The 24,422-nt window shown below is 39.5% G+C and overlaps 1 protein-coding gene across 2 annotated transcripts in view; it reads right to left on the bottom strand.

The window, feature by feature from the left end:
• Nucleotides 1–24,422, bottom strand: part of WDR7 (WD repeat domain 7) — a 290,553-nt gene that overhangs the window by 235,018 nt on the left and 31,113 nt on the right. For both annotated transcript variants that reach the window (XM_045849693.1, XM_045849694.1), the window contains exons 6-13: nt 24,345–24,421; nt 23,374–23,493; nt 19,721–19,866; nt 19,266–19,368; nt 16,854–17,010; nt 16,369–16,617; nt 15,402–15,622; nt 321–516 (exon numbers count right to left, since the gene is read on the bottom strand). In XM_045849693.1, coding sequence (XP_045705649.1) covers nt 321–516; nt 15,402–15,622; nt 16,369–16,617; nt 16,854–17,010; nt 19,266–19,368; nt 19,721–19,866; nt 23,374–23,493; nt 24,345–24,421 — 1,269 coding nt within the window. The remainder of the gene's footprint in view (nt 1–320; nt 517–15,401; nt 15,623–16,368; nt 16,618–16,853; nt 17,011–19,265; nt 19,369–19,720; nt 19,867–23,373; nt 23,494–24,344; nt 24,422) is intronic.

Here is a 24,422-nt window from a genome sequence, read left to right as displayed (position 1 = left end):
TAAATCTGAGACAAAACTGGTTTCTTTATCCTGCTCACATCTTGCCTCATGAATTATACGGAATCACTGATTTTTTTTTTGGTCTACTATCTGTACGTCTGTCCTAACGTGTACATTGTCTTCCATTACACCCCTCTGAAGACCGGCCAAGCCCCAGCATTTAGCGTGGCACAGAACTTAGAAAAAGCAGCGATCAAGTAAAAAGTAGCGATCTTGTGATATTTCGGGGCTTTCCCCCCTCATATTAAAGGTTTTTAATTTCTGGGAACTCGAATGCACACGTGCAATGCCCGGGTCTCTCTCTCAGCCATCGTTCTTACCAGTATCCATCTGCCAGACGTACACGGAGCCGTCGGCACAGCCCACTACCAGGTAGTCGTCCGAGGGCCTCCACTTGATCACTTGAATGGGGAAGAGATGGCGGGATGCCAGCATAATGCACTTTTTCTCTCGCAAGCTCAGGAGTCCTACTGAGTGGTCACTGGCTACCGAGCAGACGCAGTGCTGCACTCTCGCCTGAAACGAAGAATAAGCCTTAATTATATTTAGGTTCCACTCAGAACAAAAGGGATCCTATCCTCCACGACTGAAGCCAACATGAAGGACACAATCTTCACTGCTCCTGAAAACCGACCACGATATGTGCTTGTGCTGAAAATATGTTCCTTCATATTATACATAAAACACCCAGTTTGATCATCATAGCCCCAAAAAAGAATGCTAAATTAATCCTAGATTAAGGGTGGGAAAGATGCCTTGGAAAATCTGCTGTTAAGTGTGAAGATGACCTTACTAAAATGATTGCTATATATGAGCAGGCAGAGCTGGGGAAAAAATTGATCTGTTATTATGTGTTCTCTTTCCACAGTATGAACCTGCCTTTGTTAGCTGCTGGGACCGCTTTCCCTGGCGCTTCTGTTTGTGACTGTCATTTAGACCCAGGCCCTTCCCTGCTCCTGTGCTCAAAAACAATACCCCACGGTCCCTCTGCCACGACCATTTCTGAAGCAGCACAGACATTCTGCATTATCAGGAGATGTGCTTCACAGCTTCTGTCTATAATGTCAGCAGGCGCACCACCAACCCCCACACGCAGTGGCCAATTAGAATATTCTGCTGTGTCTTTTCTGCTCCTCTCTAGTTTGGGCCCTTCAATTCCTTTCTGGAACAAGATGAAAGATGAATAATGGAACAAAGATGGTAAAGATTTTCCACTAGCAACAGAAGACACAACCCATGACCTGGAAAATTAAAAATTAAAGCCTTTCGCTTTTTGAGACAATTGATAAGCAATTTAAAACTTAACTTTTTAGTGACTTATGAGACTATGCTTTCAGTTCATGCAAAGGTGAAACCATATGGAAACAGTTGCCTTAAAACTCGTAATTGTATACATTGTGGCTACTTACTGAGGAAGAGGGCCACTGCTCTACACATACACCACCTCTTCTACGGCACCCAAAGGGGAAGCCTCTCAAACCTCGCCCTGCTGGGTGTTCTGCCTTAAGCAGAACAGCTAAAGATTAGCTCCCTGACTGGTGTATCTCACTGAGTGAGAAATGCTGACGGACAGCAGATTTTTCTTTTAAAGGGAGGAGGTGGCCAAATATACAATGGGAAACACAAGTTACCATTGTTTTTATCCACAGAACTTCCAAGAGCCTTTAACACGTGGATGTGCATCTAATTATCGGTGTAAGAAGGACACGCTATCACTCGTCCCCGAGTTTATGTGACTATGGTAATCTTACAAGAGCTAAGTTTTCTTTTTTTTTATTTTTTTTATTGATTCCAGAGAGAGGGGAAAGGAGGAAGAGAGAAAGAGAGAAACACTGATGTGAGAGAGAAACATCGATCAGTTGCCTGTTGTACACGCCTCAGCTGGGGGCAAGCCACAACCCAGGCATGTGCCCTGACCAGGGATTGAACCAGCGACCTTTCGGTTTGCAGGATGACGCCGAACCAACTGAGCCACGCTGGCCAGGGCAAGACCTAGTTTTTGAAGAACACACTTTTGGGAAAACTACTATAACTAGTTCCTTTTATGTCTTGGCTACTAAGAAACTCAGGTCTCACTTTTCTATCCGTAACGGCTCAAGATCTTGGACATACATTTCTGTAAGTGAAGTCTCCGTGGCCTCATCTCCTTTCTCCTCTCATTTTTTTCCCACCATGGTTAGCTTTATTTTTAATCCTACTGAATAATGTTTCTTTTTTTAAACAACCTAAAATCAATTTTTGAATGAAACAAACCATTAATAAAACAAAGATATTAAGGTTTACCTATTAACTTTTTTCTTAAATTTAGGTGATTTAGTTTTTTTTTGTGTTTGCTTTTTTGTACTTTTTGGTTTATGAATGTTTTAAATGCTATAATAAACATAGCAAGTATTTACTAATGTTAAGAGTTAAAATTAAGTTCAGAAAGATCATATTATAAACCTTTATTAAAGCATCATCTAGACCTTTCTTAAACAATCATTTGTTAAGCTTACTAAGTTCATGTTTCCCAATAAGCATTCAATTAAGACACACAACATGATTTCTTTCTTTAAAAGGATATATTAAGGAATGGGAGGGTAGGTGACTTATGGCACACAAAAATTAGCTTTATAACTAAGCAATAAATCAAAATGAAGTGACAAACTACAACAAATTCATTTAAATATAGACAATGTTACAGTAAAAAAAGGGTGAAATATATACCATAGTAATATATGCCTTTATTTTTGGTTATCTCACACTACATAAAACATTTGGGAGTTTCACCAGACATGCATTGCTAACCCAAGATAATACAATGGATGCTTTGCATTTCTATAGATTACCATTAGTGCTGACTTTGTATTTATCAAATATATGCATCATTCAACTTACGAAAAGGAATGATATGCTACATTAATGGTTAACTGCTATTTCCAATTTTGCAACACTAATCTGCCAAAAAGTGGTCATTTAATGTATTTCTTTCATCAGAGGAAACAGAAATCTAACAGCGACCTTTTTCTTTGTGTGTGATAAACTAAAAGAATATTTCCAATAGTCCTGGGTTCTAAACTTACCAGACCGATCACTACATAAGTTATCCAAAATCTCTAATCACTGTATTGTGCCCAGAAACCAATATAATACTATATGTCGACTGAAATTGTAAAATAAAAAATTAAAGAGAATAATTCCTAAACAGCATTACTTTTCTACCTGTTCACACACTGATCTCGTCAGTCAAACACTGATCTGCCCCAGCATGCACAGCACCCATCACTAGTGTTTGCTCTGCTACTTAGACTCAAATTCTCAAAAATCTCTTTACAATGAGCTAATTCTTAGTCAAAGCCATACTCCTAAACTAGCCTCCCTGCTGGCCCCAAGCCCACTGTCATTTCATTAACGTTCACATACTCTCGTCTTTCCTTTTTAAAGAGTAGAGAAAATGGGGCAGGAGTCAGGGTGAAGTTTGTTTCTCCATTGTTGTTTTTTTTTTAAGTGAATTTTTACCAACATTCTTTACTGTGTTCAGTGTTCCTCAAATTATTACCTACTGGTAGGTTGCAACATCTGAGATCACAGAAAACTGACAAATATCTCTCACTGTAGTTTACAACTGCAGACATTAAACAAACAAGTAAGGCTTCCCCATTCTTATGAGAAGCCTGACCTTCTGCATCAAATCCTGTAAGTTCGCTGTCAAAACTCATTCCCTCCCCATGTAGGTGCAGGTGGACAATTTTAAAAATTCAAGAAAACACAATCCATCCTCATAAAAAGATTTAAAAGCTTTACGTTATCACTCTTATTAGTAAAAATAAAGGACATACACATCAAATATTAAATAGTATCATATGATCTGCTTTAATAAGTAGATGTAATTTTCTGAAAGGAAAAAAAGAACTACAATTCCAAAAATTCTAGCTTTTTGTTTGCACATGATGGATTCTCTGTAATGCATATATTTACATAAATATGTTTTAAAGAAAAGTCCTGTTCTTCTTTTATACAGTGCAATCATGATGAAAATTGGCAAATGACACAATCTACCCACAAAAAAAAAACGATCCAAAATAAACATGATATATTGCCCCTGTAAAGGAAAATAGGCATCTGAAGAGTTAACTCTGGCTTCACTGTAATAAGCAACAGTCTGGAAATAGCCAAAATAATCAAAACCGAAAACAAAAAAATAAATCAATATTACTAAGCCCAAGAAAGCATAGTTATTAGAGGTACTTAACTCACAAGAAAAGATGGTTCTTTGCTTTTTAAATATGGATTAAAATAAATCTAATTTTTCTTCTTTCGAGAAAACACTAGTCTAGATCGTGCTGCAGTGGAAATGGCCCAGTACAGTAAAACCTCATTAATTTTGATTCCACTAATTAATTCTGAGTTGATGGTTACCTTTGCAGGCTGTGTGAAAACAAATTAATGGTATAAACAAAGCAAAAGTCTAACCTATTTAAATGTAAGATGGAAAAAGACCATTCTCAAGCACCACTTTGGTATTAATTTTAATTCAACAATGGACAGAGTAATGATAAATAAGTCTCAGCTATCTGTTAAATGAAGGCACTTAAAAGATTTGCTAAAACACAATTAACTTGGTTTCTTCTTATCTGTACTCAAAATTGCTAAAGGAACACTTCTTAAAGAATATTTTATAACTCCTATCTCTCTTGGATTTAGGCCCAGCTTCCCCACAAATGAGTGGAATATTATTATTATTATTATTATTATTACTATTATTCTATTCCAAAGATTTGGGCTTCAACATTTTCTTCACTGACAATGAATGATTCTATAATTTGATTAATTCCATTGTATTTCATTTCTTTTCATTTCAACTGGAAAACATTATTTAATATCAGGGCATTATAACAAAATAATGTGTAAGACATTTAAATTGTATACTTAAAACAGTAAAACAACAAAACAATGTAAATCTCGTATCTTTAAATTATTGGAAAAGCATTTATGCTCCAAATTTTTTTGATCATACACCCATTCATTACAAAGCTTCGCAATGTATTCCCACTACATGTATATTTGTAAATTATATCTGTTCTCTGCCAATAAATCATGTATACTATAAAACATGAACAAAAATAGTATATATATTTTCAAAGGAGGCCTCAAAGTTTAAGTGAACACATTTAAGATGAAATGAAGCATTTTCATAAATGTCTTGCTAACAACCTCAACAACTTCACGTTAGCATTAGTCAATACCTCCAGGTGCAATAATGTGTCTTTAAAAAGGTTTTATTGCTGTAGTAGATACACATATCTTATATCATTATGATTTTTAGATGCCTTCCTGCCAGACTGATCAAATGACCATCATTGGAACCTCATAATGTGGCTAATGAAAAGATTTAATTTTCACTGGAAACATCCTCCATCTTTACTTTCTCTGCCCTGGGTCAAGAACCACGTGACAGGACCTGCAGCTCCCCGGAGTACACACGTTCTCACTAGAAGCACCTCCCCCCCCCCCCGCAGAGAGCTCGCCGTCACTGCACTCATGGCAGTGGGCCTGCCCTTCCCCCACGGCGGCGTGTGCCCACCTGCCGTATGGAACAAGCGAGGCACCAATGTCCGATGTCCTTCCGTCTCGCAGATGTTCAGAAGCTAATTTTTTTTTAATGTTAAAAAAATGACATACCCTGGCTGGTGTAGCTCAGTGGATTGAGTGCGGGCTGTGAACCAAAGCATCGCGGGTTCAATTCCCAGTCAGGGCACGTGCCTGGGTTGCGGGCCAGGTTCCCAGTGGGGGCCATGTGAGAGGCAACCGCACATTGATTCTCTCTCTCTCTTTCTCCCTCCCTTCCCCTCTCTAAAATAAATAAATAAAAAATCTTTTTAAAAATGACAAAAAAAGCTCTAATAATTTATTCCCGTACCCCCATTAACGGTCTCCCATATTGCACTTCAGCACCACCGGCATCAACGGACACATTAATGCCACCTAAATTTTTTCTCTGTCATGGAACAGAACTTGCACAGCATGGACTAAGCATCCTATCAACTTGGCTGGCACTTTATAGGTGAAAATTAACCAAATTCATGTTCCGAACACTATCAATTCTGCCCTAGAAGCAATATGCATCAATTCAAGAGTGAATTAAAAGCCAAGGCTGACAATAAGCAACAGAATATTTAGCCAAGTAAAAACTACTTTTTTATTTAGGTGGAAATAGTAAAATGAAAAGGAGGAAGATACTGGACCAAAGCCATTATTCCAAGGTTAATTACTTAGTTTTCAAAGGATTCTGATTCTAAACCAAACAAAGTCTCATCGAAGTTGCCAGGAAATAGTCTCCACGGAACATCAGTGCTGAGCAGCAGAATGCCACAAGCTACCGGAGAAGCTGACGGAGTCGGAACACGCCACCCAGGTCACACGGCCTGACCTGAGCATTTACAAGACTTCACTTCCAGCCATTCCCAGAAACCCCTCTGCAGCCTGCCCCTAAGCATCTGCCGTGAATTACAGAAATCAGAGACAGCTAGTCCATCCCATCCGCTGGCTCTCCGGGGACATGACTTGCTTTCCAACGGCTCCCAGGGTAGACCGCATTTTTTTTTCTGGTTTTGCTAATTTGTTTGCTAGTCTAAATTCTTCTTTTCCTTTATACCATCTTCAGAAACAATCTCTTAGCTGCCCAAACAATCTTCCTCTCTGTCTGCATATTCTTTAAATATCTGAACACTAACCCCTGTCTCTCCTTTTAAGTGTGCCCACTGAGACGAGCTCTGCACGGCCAACTCCTTCACTCACGAGTCAGCCCCACTCCCCTCTCAGCCAGCATCTGTGCTTCCCAGAACGTAAATGTGCATTTGACATGTATCGTTCATCACCTTTACATATCCTGCATAAGGGGAAGACAAGAGCCTACGAACGTTCATTTCATTTCCACATGTTCACAAAACTATCATAGATCAAAATTTTTTTCACCAATCCATAGCCCATCCTTCTTGAGAGAGAGAGAGAGAGAGAGAGAGAGAGAGAGAGAGGCAGGGAGAGAAAGGGAGGTGGGTGGGGGGAGAGAGAGAATGGTGTTTGTTTAACAACTATTCTAGAGATAAGACCATGTGGTCTAATGAAAACACTGACTTTTTTCTAATTGGGTAATCATGGAAATTAAGAGTTTTAGGGGCTATTTTTAATACCTTCATTCATTCACTACATACAAGATAACTATGAAGAAATGAAGAAATAGTGGACTAATTAGAACTTCACCTTTCTTTGACTGCTCCCTTATTAGTAAAACAACAAATTAAAAAATGAATTCGTCCTGGCTGGTATGGCTCAGAGGATTGAGCACTGGACTGAGAACTAAAGAGTCGCTGGTTCAATTCCCAGTGACGGCACATGCCTGGGTTGTGGGCCGAGTAGCCAGTTGGAGGCGAATGAGAGCAACCACTCAACGTTTCTCTCCCTCTCTTTCCCCCTCCCTTCTCCTCTCTCTCAAAATAAATAAATGAAATCTTTAAAAAAAAATAAATGAAGAGTTTAATGTAAGATTGAAATCAGAGAAAAAAGATTTTTTTTAAATAAGTGAGATAATTTGTTAGCTTAGAGACTGAGATAGCCAAATCTGCAGGCTCTGAAAATATTCTAAGGTTTTAAGAAACTTGAAAGTGTTGCCCTTTTCCCCTTTTCTGCATGCCAGTCAACTGTCTAAGGTTACTGCCCAGCTCCACACCCAAAGCCAGAGCTGCAGACACTCGGGGACACACGTGCTCTGTGGCTCAGAGCCTCGCTCACCAGAATTAGGACTCCTCGCTGCTGATGGTCCTGCCCTTTCTGTGTATGGACTCCTCACTTAGAACCTGAATGGCACCATCCATCTGACCTTGTAACCCTGAATCCACCGCTTGGCCCCCACCTAAATGTCCCATTCATACCCGTATCCTTACAAGAAAAGAACACCGAATTTACCCACCTCTGAGAAAACCGTGAACTACTACTTCTTCCTTTCTCATGGAAATAAGCGGGTTAATAAATATTACCCCCATTTTTACAAATGAAGACACTAAAAGAAACTGTGTCACTTTCCTAGCGGTAAATTAATAGAACACATACACCAAAAATACCTCTTTGTTTAGAAAGGATGCTGGCTTGCTTTTAAGTCTACATCAAAGAACACAGAGAAACCCAATCTTCAGTGTCCACCACTGGGCAAGAAAGGTGTGTCCAGCCCACCATGGATACCCCAAGCAAAGCACTAAATGGAGCCAAGCCTCCCCCTTGACCCTCGGGGGTCATGCTGCCGAAGGTTTTGCGAAGGTCAATAAAGGGCCCTAATGGTGTCACAGCCGGTTTGCGGCACATACGTACACACCCACTGCTGTGATCTCCTGGTCATTATTTTCAAAGGAATGCACACTTAGGTCAGGTTCCTGTCAGCGTTTGCCATATTAGGCCCATCGGGTGCTAGTCAGAACGGCGTCTCAAGGCTCCTGGTACTTCCCACTGCACGCGCCATGCTAAGTACCTCTGCAAACAGAGGCTGTTCACATATGTGTGGTTTTACACACATCTACAAAACTGACATTCAAATACATCTGAATACATTCAAGTACACTTAAAAATGAATAAATCCACATAAATATTACCCATCTTGAAAGTCTTCCCAAACCCCCAGAGCTGGCTTACTAAGTACCACTTCTAGGACCTCCCAGAGGGCCTTGCAGAATGTTTATGATGCTGCATCATAACAGCTTGTTTTCTAGTCTGGCTCCCGTGTCAGGTGAAGTTCTATCAGGTCGGGCCTGGACCGTGCCCACTATTATATGCCTGGTCCGCAAACACCTGGAATAGCGCGGGCACTCAGATATTTGCTAAATAAACGATAACTCAAAAATATGCTGTACCTAGTTCAATAGGTACCTTAAAGGTCAGTTATTTTTTTCTAATAATGTTGTCATGTTAAAAGAAATTTAAAATCATTTTGAAATCACTTTATGATTAAGTTACTCCAGGAAAATTAGTCCTTGCCCTGTGTCATACTGCCTTTTCAGCCCAAAATAAAAAAGTTAAAATAATCAACCATTTCATTCACAAAGTTTAGCACCTCATCATCTCAGACCATTACTCAAGTGAATTTCACGCCAATGTCACCTTCCCTCCTAGCAAGGATAGGATGTTAGATCCGAAGGAACCTTCCCTCAATAGAGGAACTCCCACACTTCTGCAGGGCCGGGCACCGTGGCAGCACCCCCGGGCCCAGCATGCCGTCCCCTCCCTCGTCACCGAGGAGAGGCCCCTCCCCGACACTCTCCTGGAGACACTCTCCTGGGGCGTCACGGGCGGTTCCAGCCTCCTGCACAGGGCGTACTGTGATAGTTAAACACCCAGAAAGTATGCATAGCAGGGAAATGTTATTCTTTTTATCTTACGTACAACAGTAATAGTGGTAAAAGTCTGGAACACGTAAAGTTATAAAGGATAAAATATAAACTAATCAGAATGAACCACCAGCACAGCACTGGTGTCAGTGAGCACACCCGTGCTTTCAGGGGAGAACGAGCCTGTGCACTCGCACACACTCTGCACACGGCCCTGACAGGCCGAGAAAACGAGCGAGATCTAGACGAGGGTAAACGGGACAGTGGAGAAGTCAAGGGAGTCACTGGTGGTTGTATAAACCTATTCTTAAGCATCTGAAGGGCAATTTGGCAATACCTATCCAAAAGCCTTTAAAAATTAGCATGCCCTTTTAAACGGCAATTACATATTTAAGAAATTATCCTAAAAAATTATTGCAGATATGCAAAAGCACTTAGCTGTACTAATTTTCACCCCCCACATTCTAAACTTTTGATAAAATTCAATAAACTAAACTATAGAATAACATTAAAAATTATATTGGAATATACTTAGTAACACAGAGAGATGGCCAGACCATATTTAGAAAATGTCTGTATTTTATACAACAATGCATTATTTAACTTAGAAAATAAAAATCAATTTCAAAAGGACAGTACTGAATACATACAAACATTTGACCTCAGAATCTAAGATAATTACTAGTAAGTTTAAGGAGAAAAAAAGAATATTAGATAACGTATCTACTGTGACATTGTAGAAAATTAATGATAGGTCTGCTTCTGGCTTTTGCTCAACTTACATTTACAAAATTTACCTTGCTTGGCTTCTGAGACGATGCTACAGTTACAGACATTGTTTTTTTAACTGTAATATTCAAATTAAAACAATAACGAAAGTCCAAATTCAAGAAGATAAGAGCTAATTCAGGCAAAAACTTTAGGTAGTTTTTCAGAATGAAAAGTACATTATATTAAAAAGAAAATCTCATTTGTTCATTGCTTTTACCAGCTTTTACCAGTGAACATTAGACAAACTGTATACACATAATCACATATACCATTCACATCATTACATCTCTCTGTAGGAGCTAAGGGTCTGATACCATCAAATGAAGGCACAAACTCTAATACTCAGGTTAGGTAACTGGCACTCCTGTTTTGCAAACCCATGCTGCCCCCTTCTGGATACTTTGGGAAATTATATAAACTGAAATGTTTAGTAAGATGGTATAAATGAAAAATCATCATTTTTTAAAACTAATCTATTAAAGTAGGGATGGCCGGGGTGAGGGGGAGTGGTGGGGGTATGTACAGACAACTGTACTTGAACAACAATAAAATAATTTTTAAAAAGCTAATCTATTAAAGAACTTAGTCTATATTACACAGAAAAACATATATATTATTGGTACTAAACAGTTAATTTTGAAACATTTTCCAAAAATTCTGTTCTGAATAAAGTTCTAGCAGTAGCAAAAAGCTCTGATAGCTCAATCATCCATGCCAACTAGGGAAGAAAATAAATATTAAATATGCTTACTAAAAGGCAATAAAACATTTTGTTCCCTTCCATACTCACTGTTCTCAGTCCCCAAAGCAAAGCTGAATCCATTCTGGTATTAAGCTCTCTTCAGTTTCATTTTAGTGCTTTCACTACCTATTCATGTGCCCAGAAATACATAGCAGAGATTTGCCTGCATTTAAAATGGAAATAAATGGCGTCCTACTGCATCACAGACACAGGCCCCGTGTCAGAGGCCACACTCCTACACGCAGCCCCTGCAGCACGAACCAACGGAGGAACCATGGAGAGCTCGGTGCAAAGGCATCGGCATAGCCCGACTGTGAAGAACTATGCCATGGGGTCACTGGGGTTATTTTTTAACTTTCTGAATTTTTATTCTGGTCAATCCTATCTACCTGGCTTATTAAGAAAAAAAATTTTTTTTAAGATTTTATTTATTTATTCTTAGAGAGGGAAGGGAGGGAGATAGAGAGAGAGAAACATCAATGTGCAGTTGCTGGGGGTTATGGCCTGCAACCCAGGCATGTACCCTGGCTGGGAATCGAACCTGTGATGCTTTGGTTCACAGCCCATGCTCAATCCACTGAGCTATGCCAGCCAGGGCTAGAAAAAAAAATTTTAAACCACTGTTGATTTTTAAAATTTTCGTCTCCTAATTTTTTTCCAAAGCCTAGTTTCTCTCTCTGAAAATAAACTATGTGAAAATAAAACGTTCTTGGGTCTTGGAGAGTGGACTCCTTCATGTGAGAAGCTACAGTAAAAGGAAAAGGATGGATACGCAGGGAAGGCGAATAGCCTGGCTGGGGGGGGGAGGGAAGAGATGGAGTCGCTCCCACCTGAGACTGCGGAACCCTGCTGCTGGAGGTTCAGAGGCTCCTGCTCCGGACAGCACCTGTCCCCCTCTCGGTGGCTCACTTCCTGGCACTTCCCCGGCACCTGCTGCACTCGTGTGGCTTCCAACTGCCTAGAGTTCAGATTTTTTTTTAAAGATTTTATTTATTCATTTTTAGAAAGGGGGAAGGGAGAAAGAGAGGGAGAGAAACATCCATTGGTTGCCTCTCATACACCCCCAGTGGGGACCTGGTCAATAACCCAGGTATGTGCCCTGATGGGGAACTGAACCAGCAACCTTCTGGTTTGCAGAACAAGGCCCAATCCACTGAGCTGCACCAGTCAGGGCAAGTTCAGATTTTGAAAATTCACTCAAACCCACCTCTGGCTGCTCTTGAAATCTAAAAAGCATTCTACCTCTAACCACTGAATTGCTTAAATGTATTAGTTACTTGAGTAAGATTAAACTAAAATGATACAGTTCTGAAGTATTAAAACAGAACACAGGAAGTCTCTGAGGGATCACAAGCCACTGCACTCAGGGTTAAGGGAACCACGTGGCTGGAGAACTGCAGGGAAAGGAAACGGGTTTTTCATGCAAAACCTTTACTACCTTTTGTCCTTCCTACTGTGTGCATCATTACCTGTTTATAAAATATTTTTAAGAAACCACAGTAAATAATATTCCAAGTGCATGTTAAAATTCAGTAAATCAGTTAAAATTTGGCAAGCCTATTTTTTAAAAGATTTTTCTAAAAAAATCTATGTGAATATTTGAAGTGGAAATCCAATTTAATAATAAAATAAAAATAAAATTAAATGTAAATGTTATTAAAACTGCCTAAGAAGTATCTTAACTGAATAGTTTATAAGGTCAAAATCATTCATTTATAAACAATCAACTTAGAATGAGAAACAAAAATGGTACAGGACTTTATGTATTTTATTTTACTATATTTTATTCAAGTACTGTGTAAGTAGATAGTTTCAGGTTACTTTTCTTTCACATGTACATCTGTCTTTCATACAGTACATTTGGTTTTATCCAGAGCCTAAACCACCAAAAAGAAAAAAAGCAACAACCTTAAACTAATTTTTTTTCTCCATATTCCACATGCTTAAAAGAAATAGGAAAGGCAAATACCCTAATTTTAGAGATCTCCAAACTACAAGCTCCAGCACCTGTCCCAAAGTCAAATCTCACAGGTGTGTTAGAGAAGTTCCCCGTCTCCAGCGGCACCACCCTCTCCACCTGGCAGAGGATGTCATTTTTCTTCACTAGACAGAGAAGATGGTACCTAAGCCAGGAGACAAACAATGGTTCTGCTTCGTACTTCTTAACAACCTTCTATTTTATTTCTTATAAAATAAGAAAACAAAAACCATCAACCTTGTACATTCTTAATTATGATTTAAGTAATTTTAAAAACTCAACATTTGTTTTAAAACATCCTTTCCTGAAAAAAAATTACAAGAAGTCAAATCTAACTTCCTTCTGAATATACCTAAGATAAATACCAAATTCTATTCTCATCAAAAAGGCAGATGGCAAACTTTTCAGTATTCATCTTTAATCATTACCTTTACTCAATTTCATAATTTTCCAACTACCAGAGATTACAACTTTAAAATAAAAATATTTTTCTGCTAAAAAAGAGACACTGGATCAATTTATGGAGGGGCATCTCAAATCCAAGCATAAGAGCCAGTATATAATATGGTCAGCTCTAATTTCAGCAAGAGTCACTTGCTAAACATTTAGCAAATACTGAATTCTTTTCTACCTTTTTTTAATCAGTTAGGTTCTTAGATCTGTAAGCACATTTAAATGAAAAGGTTATTAACTAGGCAGTCCTTATTTACTGGTTAAATAATCAGCTTTGTCTTCAGCAGTACTTTAGAAGGTCCATCACAAACACGAAAGTCTCTATTGTTAAGTAAATCGCAGCTCACACGCCCTTTCCCAAGCACCTGGTCTGTGTCTCTCTGGTCCACATCCCCCAGGTGACTGGCAGCGGGCTGGCCCTCTCCTGGCCTAGCGGGGAGCCATCCCCTCCTACGTTACACGTGTGCCTACTAAGTAGAGTCCTGACCAAGAACTATTTTTAAATGCAGTTGGTCAAACACATTTTAACTACCACTTAAAATTTTCAAAAACTTAACCAGAAAGTGCGCTCATACCAACACGTAGGATAAAACATGGACAGATTAATGTGATTCAAATAGGAACCATGACCTCATGTAAACCCCTCCGAGCAAATTTTCCCTTAAACTGTACACATAATTATATATGAACAGCATGTTCCAAATGTTTTATTCACATTTAAAAAATCACCCACATCAAAAATGGTTGTTCTAAACTGATAAAAAATAATCTAAATAATAAGTTTCAGCATCAAAATATTAGGCTACCGAAAGTACAGCCAGGGATAAAAATGTTCACGTTTCTTTACAATGCAAAACTACTGTAAAATAAAGTTTAGGGCAGGGTTGTAACAGTGCTATCACTTGTGAGTGCTAAAGTATTACCTATTTCACTAAAATATGACATACAATTGCTTATTCAAGTAAATACATGGGAATTTTTCAGTGATAAAGATCAGAAACTAACCACCAATGGGGAAGAAAAGGAAAGGAAAAGACAGGAATGAAAAAAAGGAGAGAGAATGATTAAGACCCCGAATTGTCAATTCCGGCAGAAAACATGACAGAGAAATGCTGGTACTAGGACTTCTTACAATGCCACCAATCCCAGATCAAAATCTAGCCCTGACAGAACAAGACAGATAAAACACATTATCAGGGAAATTAAACGGGCAGAAAGGCCAAGAAACATGCCTTGGATTTTGAAATAAGACCCTGTGAAACTGCAGATAAACAAGTAAAATATTTTTCAATTCGAGAAGACCATTACTGTGACTGTGAACAGACTATGATAAGTATGAAATATGTGCGCAAGAAGATGGTGTGTTTGTGTACATGTGTGCGCATGCATGTAAGTGTGAGATGGTGAATACGCACACAAAGGCGGCTAATGACACAAACAAGTTCTTAATTAACTAATTACAGGTCTGTTGCTAATCAATCTGAAGCTCTCATAAGTCTCATATGCCTAGAATTGGCGTGTTTCATATCTGACATCACGGCCTGACACACACGTCACCGAGAAAGCGATGCACTTTCACGAAGGGATGCATGAAAGTTTCCAAGATCATTCCCAGCTCCTGATACACTTTCCCTCGACACAATAATTGTTTATACAAACAAGCCCTATTTATTTATAAGTATTGATGACTATTTTTGCCTCTACCAAAGTACACCTTTCCTGCCTTTTTGCTCAGATAGACCTGAAAATAATGAGACTCTGGAAGGTCTTCGGGGATATTAAAATTATTTTAAACAGAAAATTGAAGCTCCACCCAATAAACACATTCTAAACTGCTACTATGTTTGAAGGGCAAGCCATGCTATTTAGGAGCCAATGACAAGGAAAACCACGACAGGCACCTTCTGTTTCTATGTGCCCAACAGTAAATAATCATGGCGTTGCCTAATCTTTACAAGCTGCCATTATTTCGTTTTAAAATTAAAAGAGTTTTGTGAATTCTCTTGTCACATTTCTTTTCAGTGACTCTAGGCTCCACCTCCATGCAGCCTGACAGCAACATAGCTCCGCTCTCCCACAGTAAAGTAATCTGTTTTGGTCAACTTACACTACAGTTCTCAGGTGGAACTAGGAGTTGAGTAATCTCGCCACCGTGTACACAGAAGATGTGTTTCATTTCTCCAGAAAATATGTCCCAGATTATGACCGAAAAATCCACACCTCCAGATACCAGGTGTCTTTGGTCGTAGCGAGCTGAGACCTGATGAGGATATAGCAAACATGTGACTTTGTTCCGATGACCTCGGAGAGTTCTGTGAGGTGGCCAACCTGCAAACGAGGTGTTGGATTTAAAAATGGGAAAATAACAGTCTTACAGAGTTTCAACAAACAACAGTAAACAAGCATTGTCAAAAGAGCTACACATTTCAACAAAGAAAAGGCTTCTGACTCTGTCTTCTAAAAGTGCTCCGTCCACTACAGTAGCCACCAGCCAGGTGAGACCACTGAGCACTGAAAGTGCGGCCAGTCCAGACTCCCAAGCGCTGTACGTGTCAAATGTACGTGAGACTTCGAAGCCTCAGAACACAAAATAATAACGAAAACTATCTCACTGAAATGGAAGTAGTTTTGCTATATGGGTTAAGTAAAATATATTATTAAAACTAACTTTACCTGCTTCATTTTTACTTTTTTAACGTGGCCACTAGACAATTACACTCATTATTACATATATATATTTCCGCTGGAGAGCACTGTTCTAAAAGACTACTGGTAGTAAGGACAATATTGATAATTATTTAGTAACCCAAAGAGGTAACTATTAGTAAATGGATCTATTAATATGCATCAAAGAGATAAAATTGGGTACTTCTTTATTCCTGATCAAATGCTCCTTATTCGGAGAACGGGCACTGAGTATTTTCTCGCCTGCACACTAAGCTCTGGCAACTGCCCAGCCCCCTAACGGCGGCACTGAGGCACTGCATCTGCTGAGCGCCGGGCGCACCAGCATTGCTGGCACCGCAGTCCCAGAGCTCTCCAGGCTCTCCGACACGGGCAGGGCTGCGGTCTACCTCTTCGGAGCATGTGTTCCCCCTGCAGCAGCTGCACGATGGCCGTCTGGGTGGCGGGCACGATGACGATGCTCCCGTCTTCGCGGCCACACACGAGTCGTCCGTGGGCTGGTATGTACACGCTCGCGGTCACTTTAAGAGGTTCGTTACTGTTGGGAATCACACTCAGCTGATCTATAATTCCAGCAGGACAAGGAACGAGCTTATCAAATGCCTCTTGCAAACTAACGGAAGTTGTTATTTCCAATCCTGTGGAGGTTTGGTTGTGTATAAAAGAAAAAAGAAAAAAACATTGTGCATGTTAGAAAAAAATAAAAAATATTAAAATAAACATGCTTAGAGCTGAGTTAGTAATATACCAAAGAATGATAATTGTCACCAACTATAATTCTAAGAAGAAAATGACACGACATGACACCTGTTAGTCAGTGGTTAGTATTTAGGTTGTTAAATTAAAAGAATGAGGAATTAAGAAATTGCTGTACCTGACTTTCTGTTACCTTCTTCACTTTCCTGTTTATCAGGAGTGTCTGGTATGTTCCAAATATTCAACCTTCCAGAAGAATCTCCCTGAATTAACAGTTTATGGGAGTGCTCCCTGGCTCCACAGAAGAACCGAGTAACAGGAGGACAAATTAGCAACTGAAAAAAAATTGTTCAAATATCTTTAGCTAACGTTTTAGACAAAATATTTTACACATTAACATTGTTCACACAAAGATGCTAAGTACTTTGCCTCAGGACCAGAGTAAAGAAAACGGTTTATAGCATGAGTATTCAACAATATTTTCATGTAATTCTGTAGCACTGGTATGCATGTCAATTAATATTCAAATCCAGTATAACACTAACAAGTAAAAATTATATTTATAGTCTTTCTATAGAATTAGTTATTCATATTCTTTTTTGCTGCTTTATAAAAACTGATTAGTCTCCCTGGCCAGTGTGGCTCAGTTGGTTGGAGCACCATCCCGTAAACCAAAAGGTTGTAGGTTCAATCCCTGGTGGGTTACATATTACCAAGGGTAACCTCTCTCACATCGATTCTCTCCCCCCCTCTCTCTCTCCCTGCCTTTCCTTCTCTCTAAAATTGTTGAGCATGTCCTTGGGTGAGGATTAACAAAAAACAAATCTGATTGGTCACCACAATAATTTATTTAACTGTCCATTACTGAATAATTAATACAAAGATATTGCACTCTTTACTAAAAAGCAGTCTCCACTCAAAAGGTAAAAAGGGGAGAACTGGCTAATCCTAGACTTTTGCCCGTTCCTGATGAGTCGCTAAAAATAGCAGCAAAATTAAAACACCAAGTTTGTGCAACTGGAGGGCTCCGTGTTTACAAGTGAGGATATTCTTCAGCTAATCATGTAACATGCCACTTGGCCACATGCACAGAATTAATTTGAACCTAGCCCAATATGTTAGCTATAAACTACTAGGGGAAAAAAGCATTTATTAGGGTCTTATGTGTACTTTCATTATAAAACAAATTCGTTTTGTGCTTAAGATCTTGTGCCTTCAGTGAGCTCATTTATCTGAAAATTCTAAATAGTGGTAGAATCCTAAAATTAAAGTTTAGATGTATCAATTCACAGATACTTGAATATTAAAGCACAGAATCCTATCCTGAAAAGCAGTAATAAATAGACTTTGGTTTTGATAATTATAGTTAACAAATAACCTAATTACATGTTTGGTATTGTTACCCTAAAAAGCACTAGCCTTTGGAAATACGTGTGTACACGCGCACACGCACACACACACACACACACACACACACACACACACAGCATAATCAATTATTTGGCTCTTCTTGAATCCTGAAAATCACTGAACGTTTTCATCGATAACATGCTGAACAAGGAGGAGTTGCTATGGCAGCTGTAATAATCAATATTCTGTATTTCAATAAATGAGTGCCTCACAGCACATAATGGTATCTTTTAATTTAAAATGTACTGGGGAGCTGCTACTTAAAGGAACAGGAAATGTATTTATTTCGTTTTGTTTGTGTATACCTTCTGTAAAACCCTCACCCCGTACTTCCACTGGGAGTGCCTGCCTAGGCTGGAGAGCAGGGGGCGGAAGCTGAACCTGAGAGAAGGCAGGATGGGTCGCAGAAGACCTTGACTGTGCACACACGTGTAAGTTCTGTATGTTCAAAACAGTCATGGAAAATAGCAATTCCCTTCCCCTGATCGTCTTTCCACATAAAGATGGAACAAAATTTTCAGAAAGATAAAGCTGTGGAAGCCCAGGTATAAAGAAAACTGTATTTCCAAAACCAAAGCCTCTTTCTTACTAGTAAAGACCCAATACTAAGAGTTGAAAACTCAGTACGAAGCTGTTGCATTTCACCTTTAAGTTGATATTAACCAAGTTTTAAGAAATCATAATAAACTTCTATTTTAATAGAGGAAAATTCTTTTATTCTTCATGTCTAAAGTCTAATAATTTAAATCACTTGTTTTTCTGGGAGATATTGCGATGCCCTGTTGAAATATAACAAACTGCTGTTAGTAAGCACTATTATGTGATGATGTTTGCCCTCTACAGGGACGGTCCATCTGTCACCGTGTTTACAGTTGCATGAAAGCATAAAATAAATGCACACCATCAATACAGACTTTATCAAAAAGGTCATTTCACCATGCTCAGCATTAAATCATTTGTGGTGAATGCTGTATTGTAAGCATAATACATGTCTAAGCCATGCAAATATTAAAATTGTGCCTATAACTGACCACGTCAGAGTGTTTTACAATATCTAACACAGTGCCCTAAATTGTATTTAACCTTTCAAATGATGAGCTACCAAGAGACACCCAAAAATATAGTTATGAAAAATTTTCAATGTAATTATCAACTATAAATGATACCAGAATGATCTCACCTCTTTATTTGTTCGAGCCAAGAGGCTGTGTTGTACGGGAGGAATTAAATTTTCAACCGCCTTCCCCACGTCACTGCGGAAAGAATCGCTGGCCGGAAGGCAACTGAAAGGGAGGAAAGCACAACATCCAGTTAAAATACTGACACTGCGGATTTTGTCGGTCCACATGATGAGGATTTGACATGAACAAAAAAATGGTTTTTTAATTATAGGTAGTCTAGCACTAAATTAATGAATGCCATTAAAATACCGTTTCAAAAAAAAAAAACCTACCTAATTTTTGTACTTAGAAATTAAATTGCAATTACTCATCTAACTCAAGAAGGTCTGAGATTTTTTTTTTTACCTACATTAATTAAATATTTACACTATACATGTTTTCCTATTTCCAGGTTATACCCCAAATTCAGAATCTTGCTTATGATCAAAGTGCTAACTTATTATTTATTGAATACCTGGCAGGAAGTTTGTAAATGTAACTCTGCCCATTTTCAGTCCAGATGATGACTTTATCTGCTGACACGAAGTCACCGCCAGTCCACGTCTGCCCGTCCTCGCTGGGCCCGGAACACAGCAGGGAATAGTCTCCAGCATCGAACACCTACAAGGAGTAAGAAGTTCACAGTCTGGTCTGCGCTGGAGTCATTTTAAGTTAGATGTGGCCACATTCCTACTTTAAAAACAAGAAAAAATCTTCTAGACTCTATTTAACCTCCTCAGGTCTTTCAAGTTTGCTAGTCAGTTAAAGACGTTTTGTCAGTGAGCTCGGGGCACAGTGACGTCAGGAGGGAAGCACCAGCAGGAGCCCAGCTGCAGGGAGAGACCGCAGACCAGGACCTGGGGAGCCGGGCTGCAGGCCGGGATCCTCAGCCTGTCTCATCGAGAGAACGACTGTACTGGGGAATCAGCCTCCGGAATGCACGGTGATGACTCCTGCTTTTTTTTCTGTCCAGGGACTTTTCTAACAAGTAACTTTGACATCAGACTACCTCCTAATTAAGGGGGGAATTACCTCACTTTACCTCTTTACATAAATGTTCCAAAACACTGTAAATAGAAAGTTAATAGACTCGGTTAATTATTTAATAATTCTCACACATGAGCATTCCTATGATGTCATCAGCAACACAGGCTGCTGACCTTCCAGGGCCACCATTCTCAGATGGCTCCGAGAGTCACTGCAGGAAGCAAGTGGAAAGGTGCTGCTACCCCACTTTACAGGCAGGACCCGGATGCAAACGAGGGTTCCATCACCTGCTCTAGGTCATGTGTCCAGTAAGTGACAGAATGAGGACGACAGCCCTGGTCTTAGAATTCCTGGCAGAACGTTCCTTTCTACCGCTTTCAATATTTTAAAAAAGTACATTCCGCACTGCTAGAAAATTTCCCCAGGAGGAATGAGTAATTCAATAGCCCAGAGTTTTTACTTTATTTTTCTCTAAAGAAAAAGAAAAAACAATGACGTTGCTGGTGCAAGAGCCTTGAAATTAGAACAAATCCTAGCTGAATTCATCATGACTTGCTGTAATATCAACATTCATCAGTATATAACATTAGCACTACAAGAATAGCCAAGAAAAAGCCCAAGAAAGGCTAATAAAGGAAGACCGCCCTTCTCCCCTATTATCCATTAAAACAAATGACAGAGCTAGATAGAATAAAACATTACCGCTACCGCCAGAGCTGTGATGAACTTCATACAGTTAGTACACGAGCAGACAAATCAAGTCAGGGAACAAATTCAAGTAATGCAGGGAAAAAAGTGTATTACAGAGGCACAAGAATAGAAATACGAGTTATTCAACAAATGGCATCAGGAACTTGGGAGTGGTCTGTTTGTAATAAAAGTAAAATAGTATTTACACCTTACAACTCATACAAAATTAATTCCAGATTAAAGATTCAAGGATATATAAGGTAAAATCACACACACATTAGAAAAAAATAAAAGATTAAAAATAAATCTCAGCTGTGGCAAGCCCTTTAGAACATGTCGCAAACTGTTTTAGAGGCCATACAATAGAAAATGATAACTTAACCATGTTAAAATTGAAAACTTCTTTACGGCAATAAATATACCAAAAAAGTCCTTCTGGTGGGTGGTACTTTCACTTTAATGTTGTTCTGTGTGCATTTCTCTGAGGACTAGTGAGGTGAGCTCCTCTCTACACTCACTGGCCGCCTGGCTTTCCTCTGAGGAAATGCTTTTGTCCATTCTCCTGCTCAGTTGTATTTTTCATCTTGATTTGCAGGAGTGGGTTTTTTATAAATAATAGTCCAGTTCTTCATCATGTGTGTGTATGTGAGTATTTTCTCTCACTCTGTGGGTTGGCTTTTCACTCTTATATATGCATTTAAGAAAAGGCTGTTCTCACATGATTATAAAATGCATATAATGAATACACACGAAAAAACTGGTATTAGACAATACCTCTGTGAGAGGAAGGGAAGCACCAGGGGAAAGGTGTAGACTTTTCACTACATCCTCTTGCACTGTTTCTTATTACTATTCGCATAAATGTTGAATTTTAAGACAAAGGAAGAACTGCATAGAGCTCACCGTAAACTAAGCGGCTGCCAGCTTTTCCTCTCTAACCTTGTTCTGAAACAGTAGTGGTGGTGAGGTAAACATAAGACACTGCTGCCCTAGTCAGTCCCTCTACTACAGAGTCTTTCCCTTTAAGACAGGACAGCCTGGTAGCAAGGAGAGCTGCCACAGTCGGACCACCTGAACCATCTGAACCACAATCCAGCAACTGCACTCCCACCTGAGAGCTCAGCCAAGCTGTCTATCCTCCCTGACGCCTCGGTTGCCTCATCTGCAAAACAGGGAAAGTGACAACTCCCACCGTGCTAGGCAGCCTCTAGGACCGCCCCACTGATGCCCTGCCGGCAATCACACCCTCGTGAGCCCCTCTCCCCCAGGTGGAGGCTGGGTTCTGTGACTGCTTCTAGACAACTGAATGTGGCCGAGGTGATAAGATCTCACTTCCCAGGTGGGGCTGGTCTTGGCTGCACAATCTCTTCTGCGCTCACTCTGAGGGAGTGAGCTCCCCTGGTGTGACCTGTCCGAGGGAGAAGCCCATGTGGCAAGGAACTACTGTCTCCAGCCAACAGTCAGGAGGCCCTGAGGCCTGCCAAGAGTCCTGTGAGCAAACTTTGCAGCAGACCCTCCCCAAGGGAGCCTTACAATGACACAGCAGTCTTGGCCAACGCCTTGACTGCAGCCTGCGAGAAACTCTGACCTAGATAAGCTGTGCCTGGGCCCTGACCCACATGTGGGCTGGCGATACATGTATTAAATGGGTGACGATACATGTCTGGGCTGTTGCAGAGTGCTTTTTGTTATGCAGCATTAGATAACTAATACACCTCCCCTCTCAGCTGTAGGTATTAAAATAAATAATACACAGAAAGCTTTGGTACAAGAGGCCAAAGTATGCTGATGCTTTTTCTATTATAAAAATGTTAAAGTCTGGTAATATTGAAATAATCTACTCCTTCATCAGCTCTGAAGTGAGAAGGGAGACCTTCCTGCCTTCAGAACAGAATGGCGACTGAGAATAATAACCACCTACAGAGGTACGGCAACCTGCAGAAAACCCGCTACCACTGCTTATGCTGTACTCACAAGATAAACACTAAAGCAGCAGCAAAAGCAGAAATTAGATCAATAGAATAATAATCATTAACTGAATCATTCCATAAACAAACAAAAAAAGAGGATAATATATGGCCAAACCCCAATACCTCAAAATACGACATCAAAATCACATACGAATAGCAAACGGTTTAAATATTCTTGCACCGAGTTTTTCCTTACAATTATCTTTGACAGTCTAATAAACTAACATCTTTTTTTTTATCCTCACCTGAAAACATTTTTTTTCATTGCTATTAGAGAGAGGAAGGGAGAGGGAGAAATGTCAATTCGAGAGAGGAGCATCAATTGGTTGCCTCCCATACATGCCTGGACCAGAGACTGAACCTACAACCTAGGGATGTGCCTTTTGGTTACAGGACGATGTCCAACCAACAGAGCCACACAGACCAGGGCAAACATCTGGAAGGGTAAAAATACAGCTTCTTACTTATGTTATTATCTTACCCTCCAATATTTGGAGCACACAACCAAAAGTGACCTTTGTGTGAATGCACAAAAAGAGATGCTTTGGCAATTCTGACAATAAATTGGTTTGGATTCCTCCTCAAATATTGGTTCAGTATCCTGAAAAAGAAAGATGTGCAAAAGTTTAGGAATGGCTTGACTGCCAATTAAAATTACTGCAAAATAATTTAAAAAAAAACAACGAAATAAAGACATCACTTGAAATGGTCATTTTTGTCCATCATGTGAGAACCAAGGCAATAAAAAGCAATAAAAATACATGATAAAAACACCTGGGAACAGCATCTTTGCTACATCACCACTCAAGATTAAAATACTGATGAGAATCAGAGTGTCATCACTCTGGCAATAACAGATGATAAAAGTTTTGAGTCAACCCTAATTTTTGTAGCTATACATGCCTTCTTGTTTAAGAACAGCTGATCAATTCATCCAGCTTCCCCCAGATTTAATGTCTAAAACTTCCCTAGCTAAAGAGATTAACGCCAATATTGTCAGAAAACTGATCCACCTTTCATACTAAAAAGTAACAAGGAATGCAAGCCCAAAGAACAGAGATAGAGGACTAAAACTGGCTTTATATACTTTTTTGTGATGGTTGGCTTTATTTTTTTTCCCTACAGCAAACTACTTTTTTTAACTTTTAACTTAAACAGAAGCAACTGAGGAAGATCCTGTCTCTTCTAAATGTTTCTCTACTTCCTCTCCTGTGCAATATATCTCTCTATTTCTACCCTTGATACAGCCAGTGTCGACCATCAAAAGTGGAAACATTAATCCACTTAGACAGACAGTGTTCTAGGAGACCTTCTATCCCACATCCATAAGACTATTCAAAAACCTAGCTTTCCCCTTCCCCTTTAAGAAAAGAAGACACACAGATATCATTACAGAAACTGAAGACTTCATAAGGAAAACAGAGAAATTAAGTCCAGTCTCATTTGTCTCACCTGCATGCCACTCAGGTCGGAGGTAACAATCCACACCTTCAAGATGCCCGTCACTGAGAGGGCTACCACGGTGTCCTC

This window comes from Phyllostomus hastatus, unplaced genomic scaffold (assembly GCF_019186645.2).
Source record: "Phyllostomus hastatus isolate PE091 unplaced genomic scaffold, TTU_PhHast_1.1 phas_contig_80, whole genome shotgun sequence".
Taxonomy (NCBI): domain Eukaryota; kingdom Metazoa; phylum Chordata; class Mammalia; order Chiroptera; family Phyllostomidae; genus Phyllostomus; species Phyllostomus hastatus.
The sequence above is the reverse complement of the archived record's forward strand: the minus strand, read 5'-3'. Positions and strand labels throughout refer to the sequence as shown.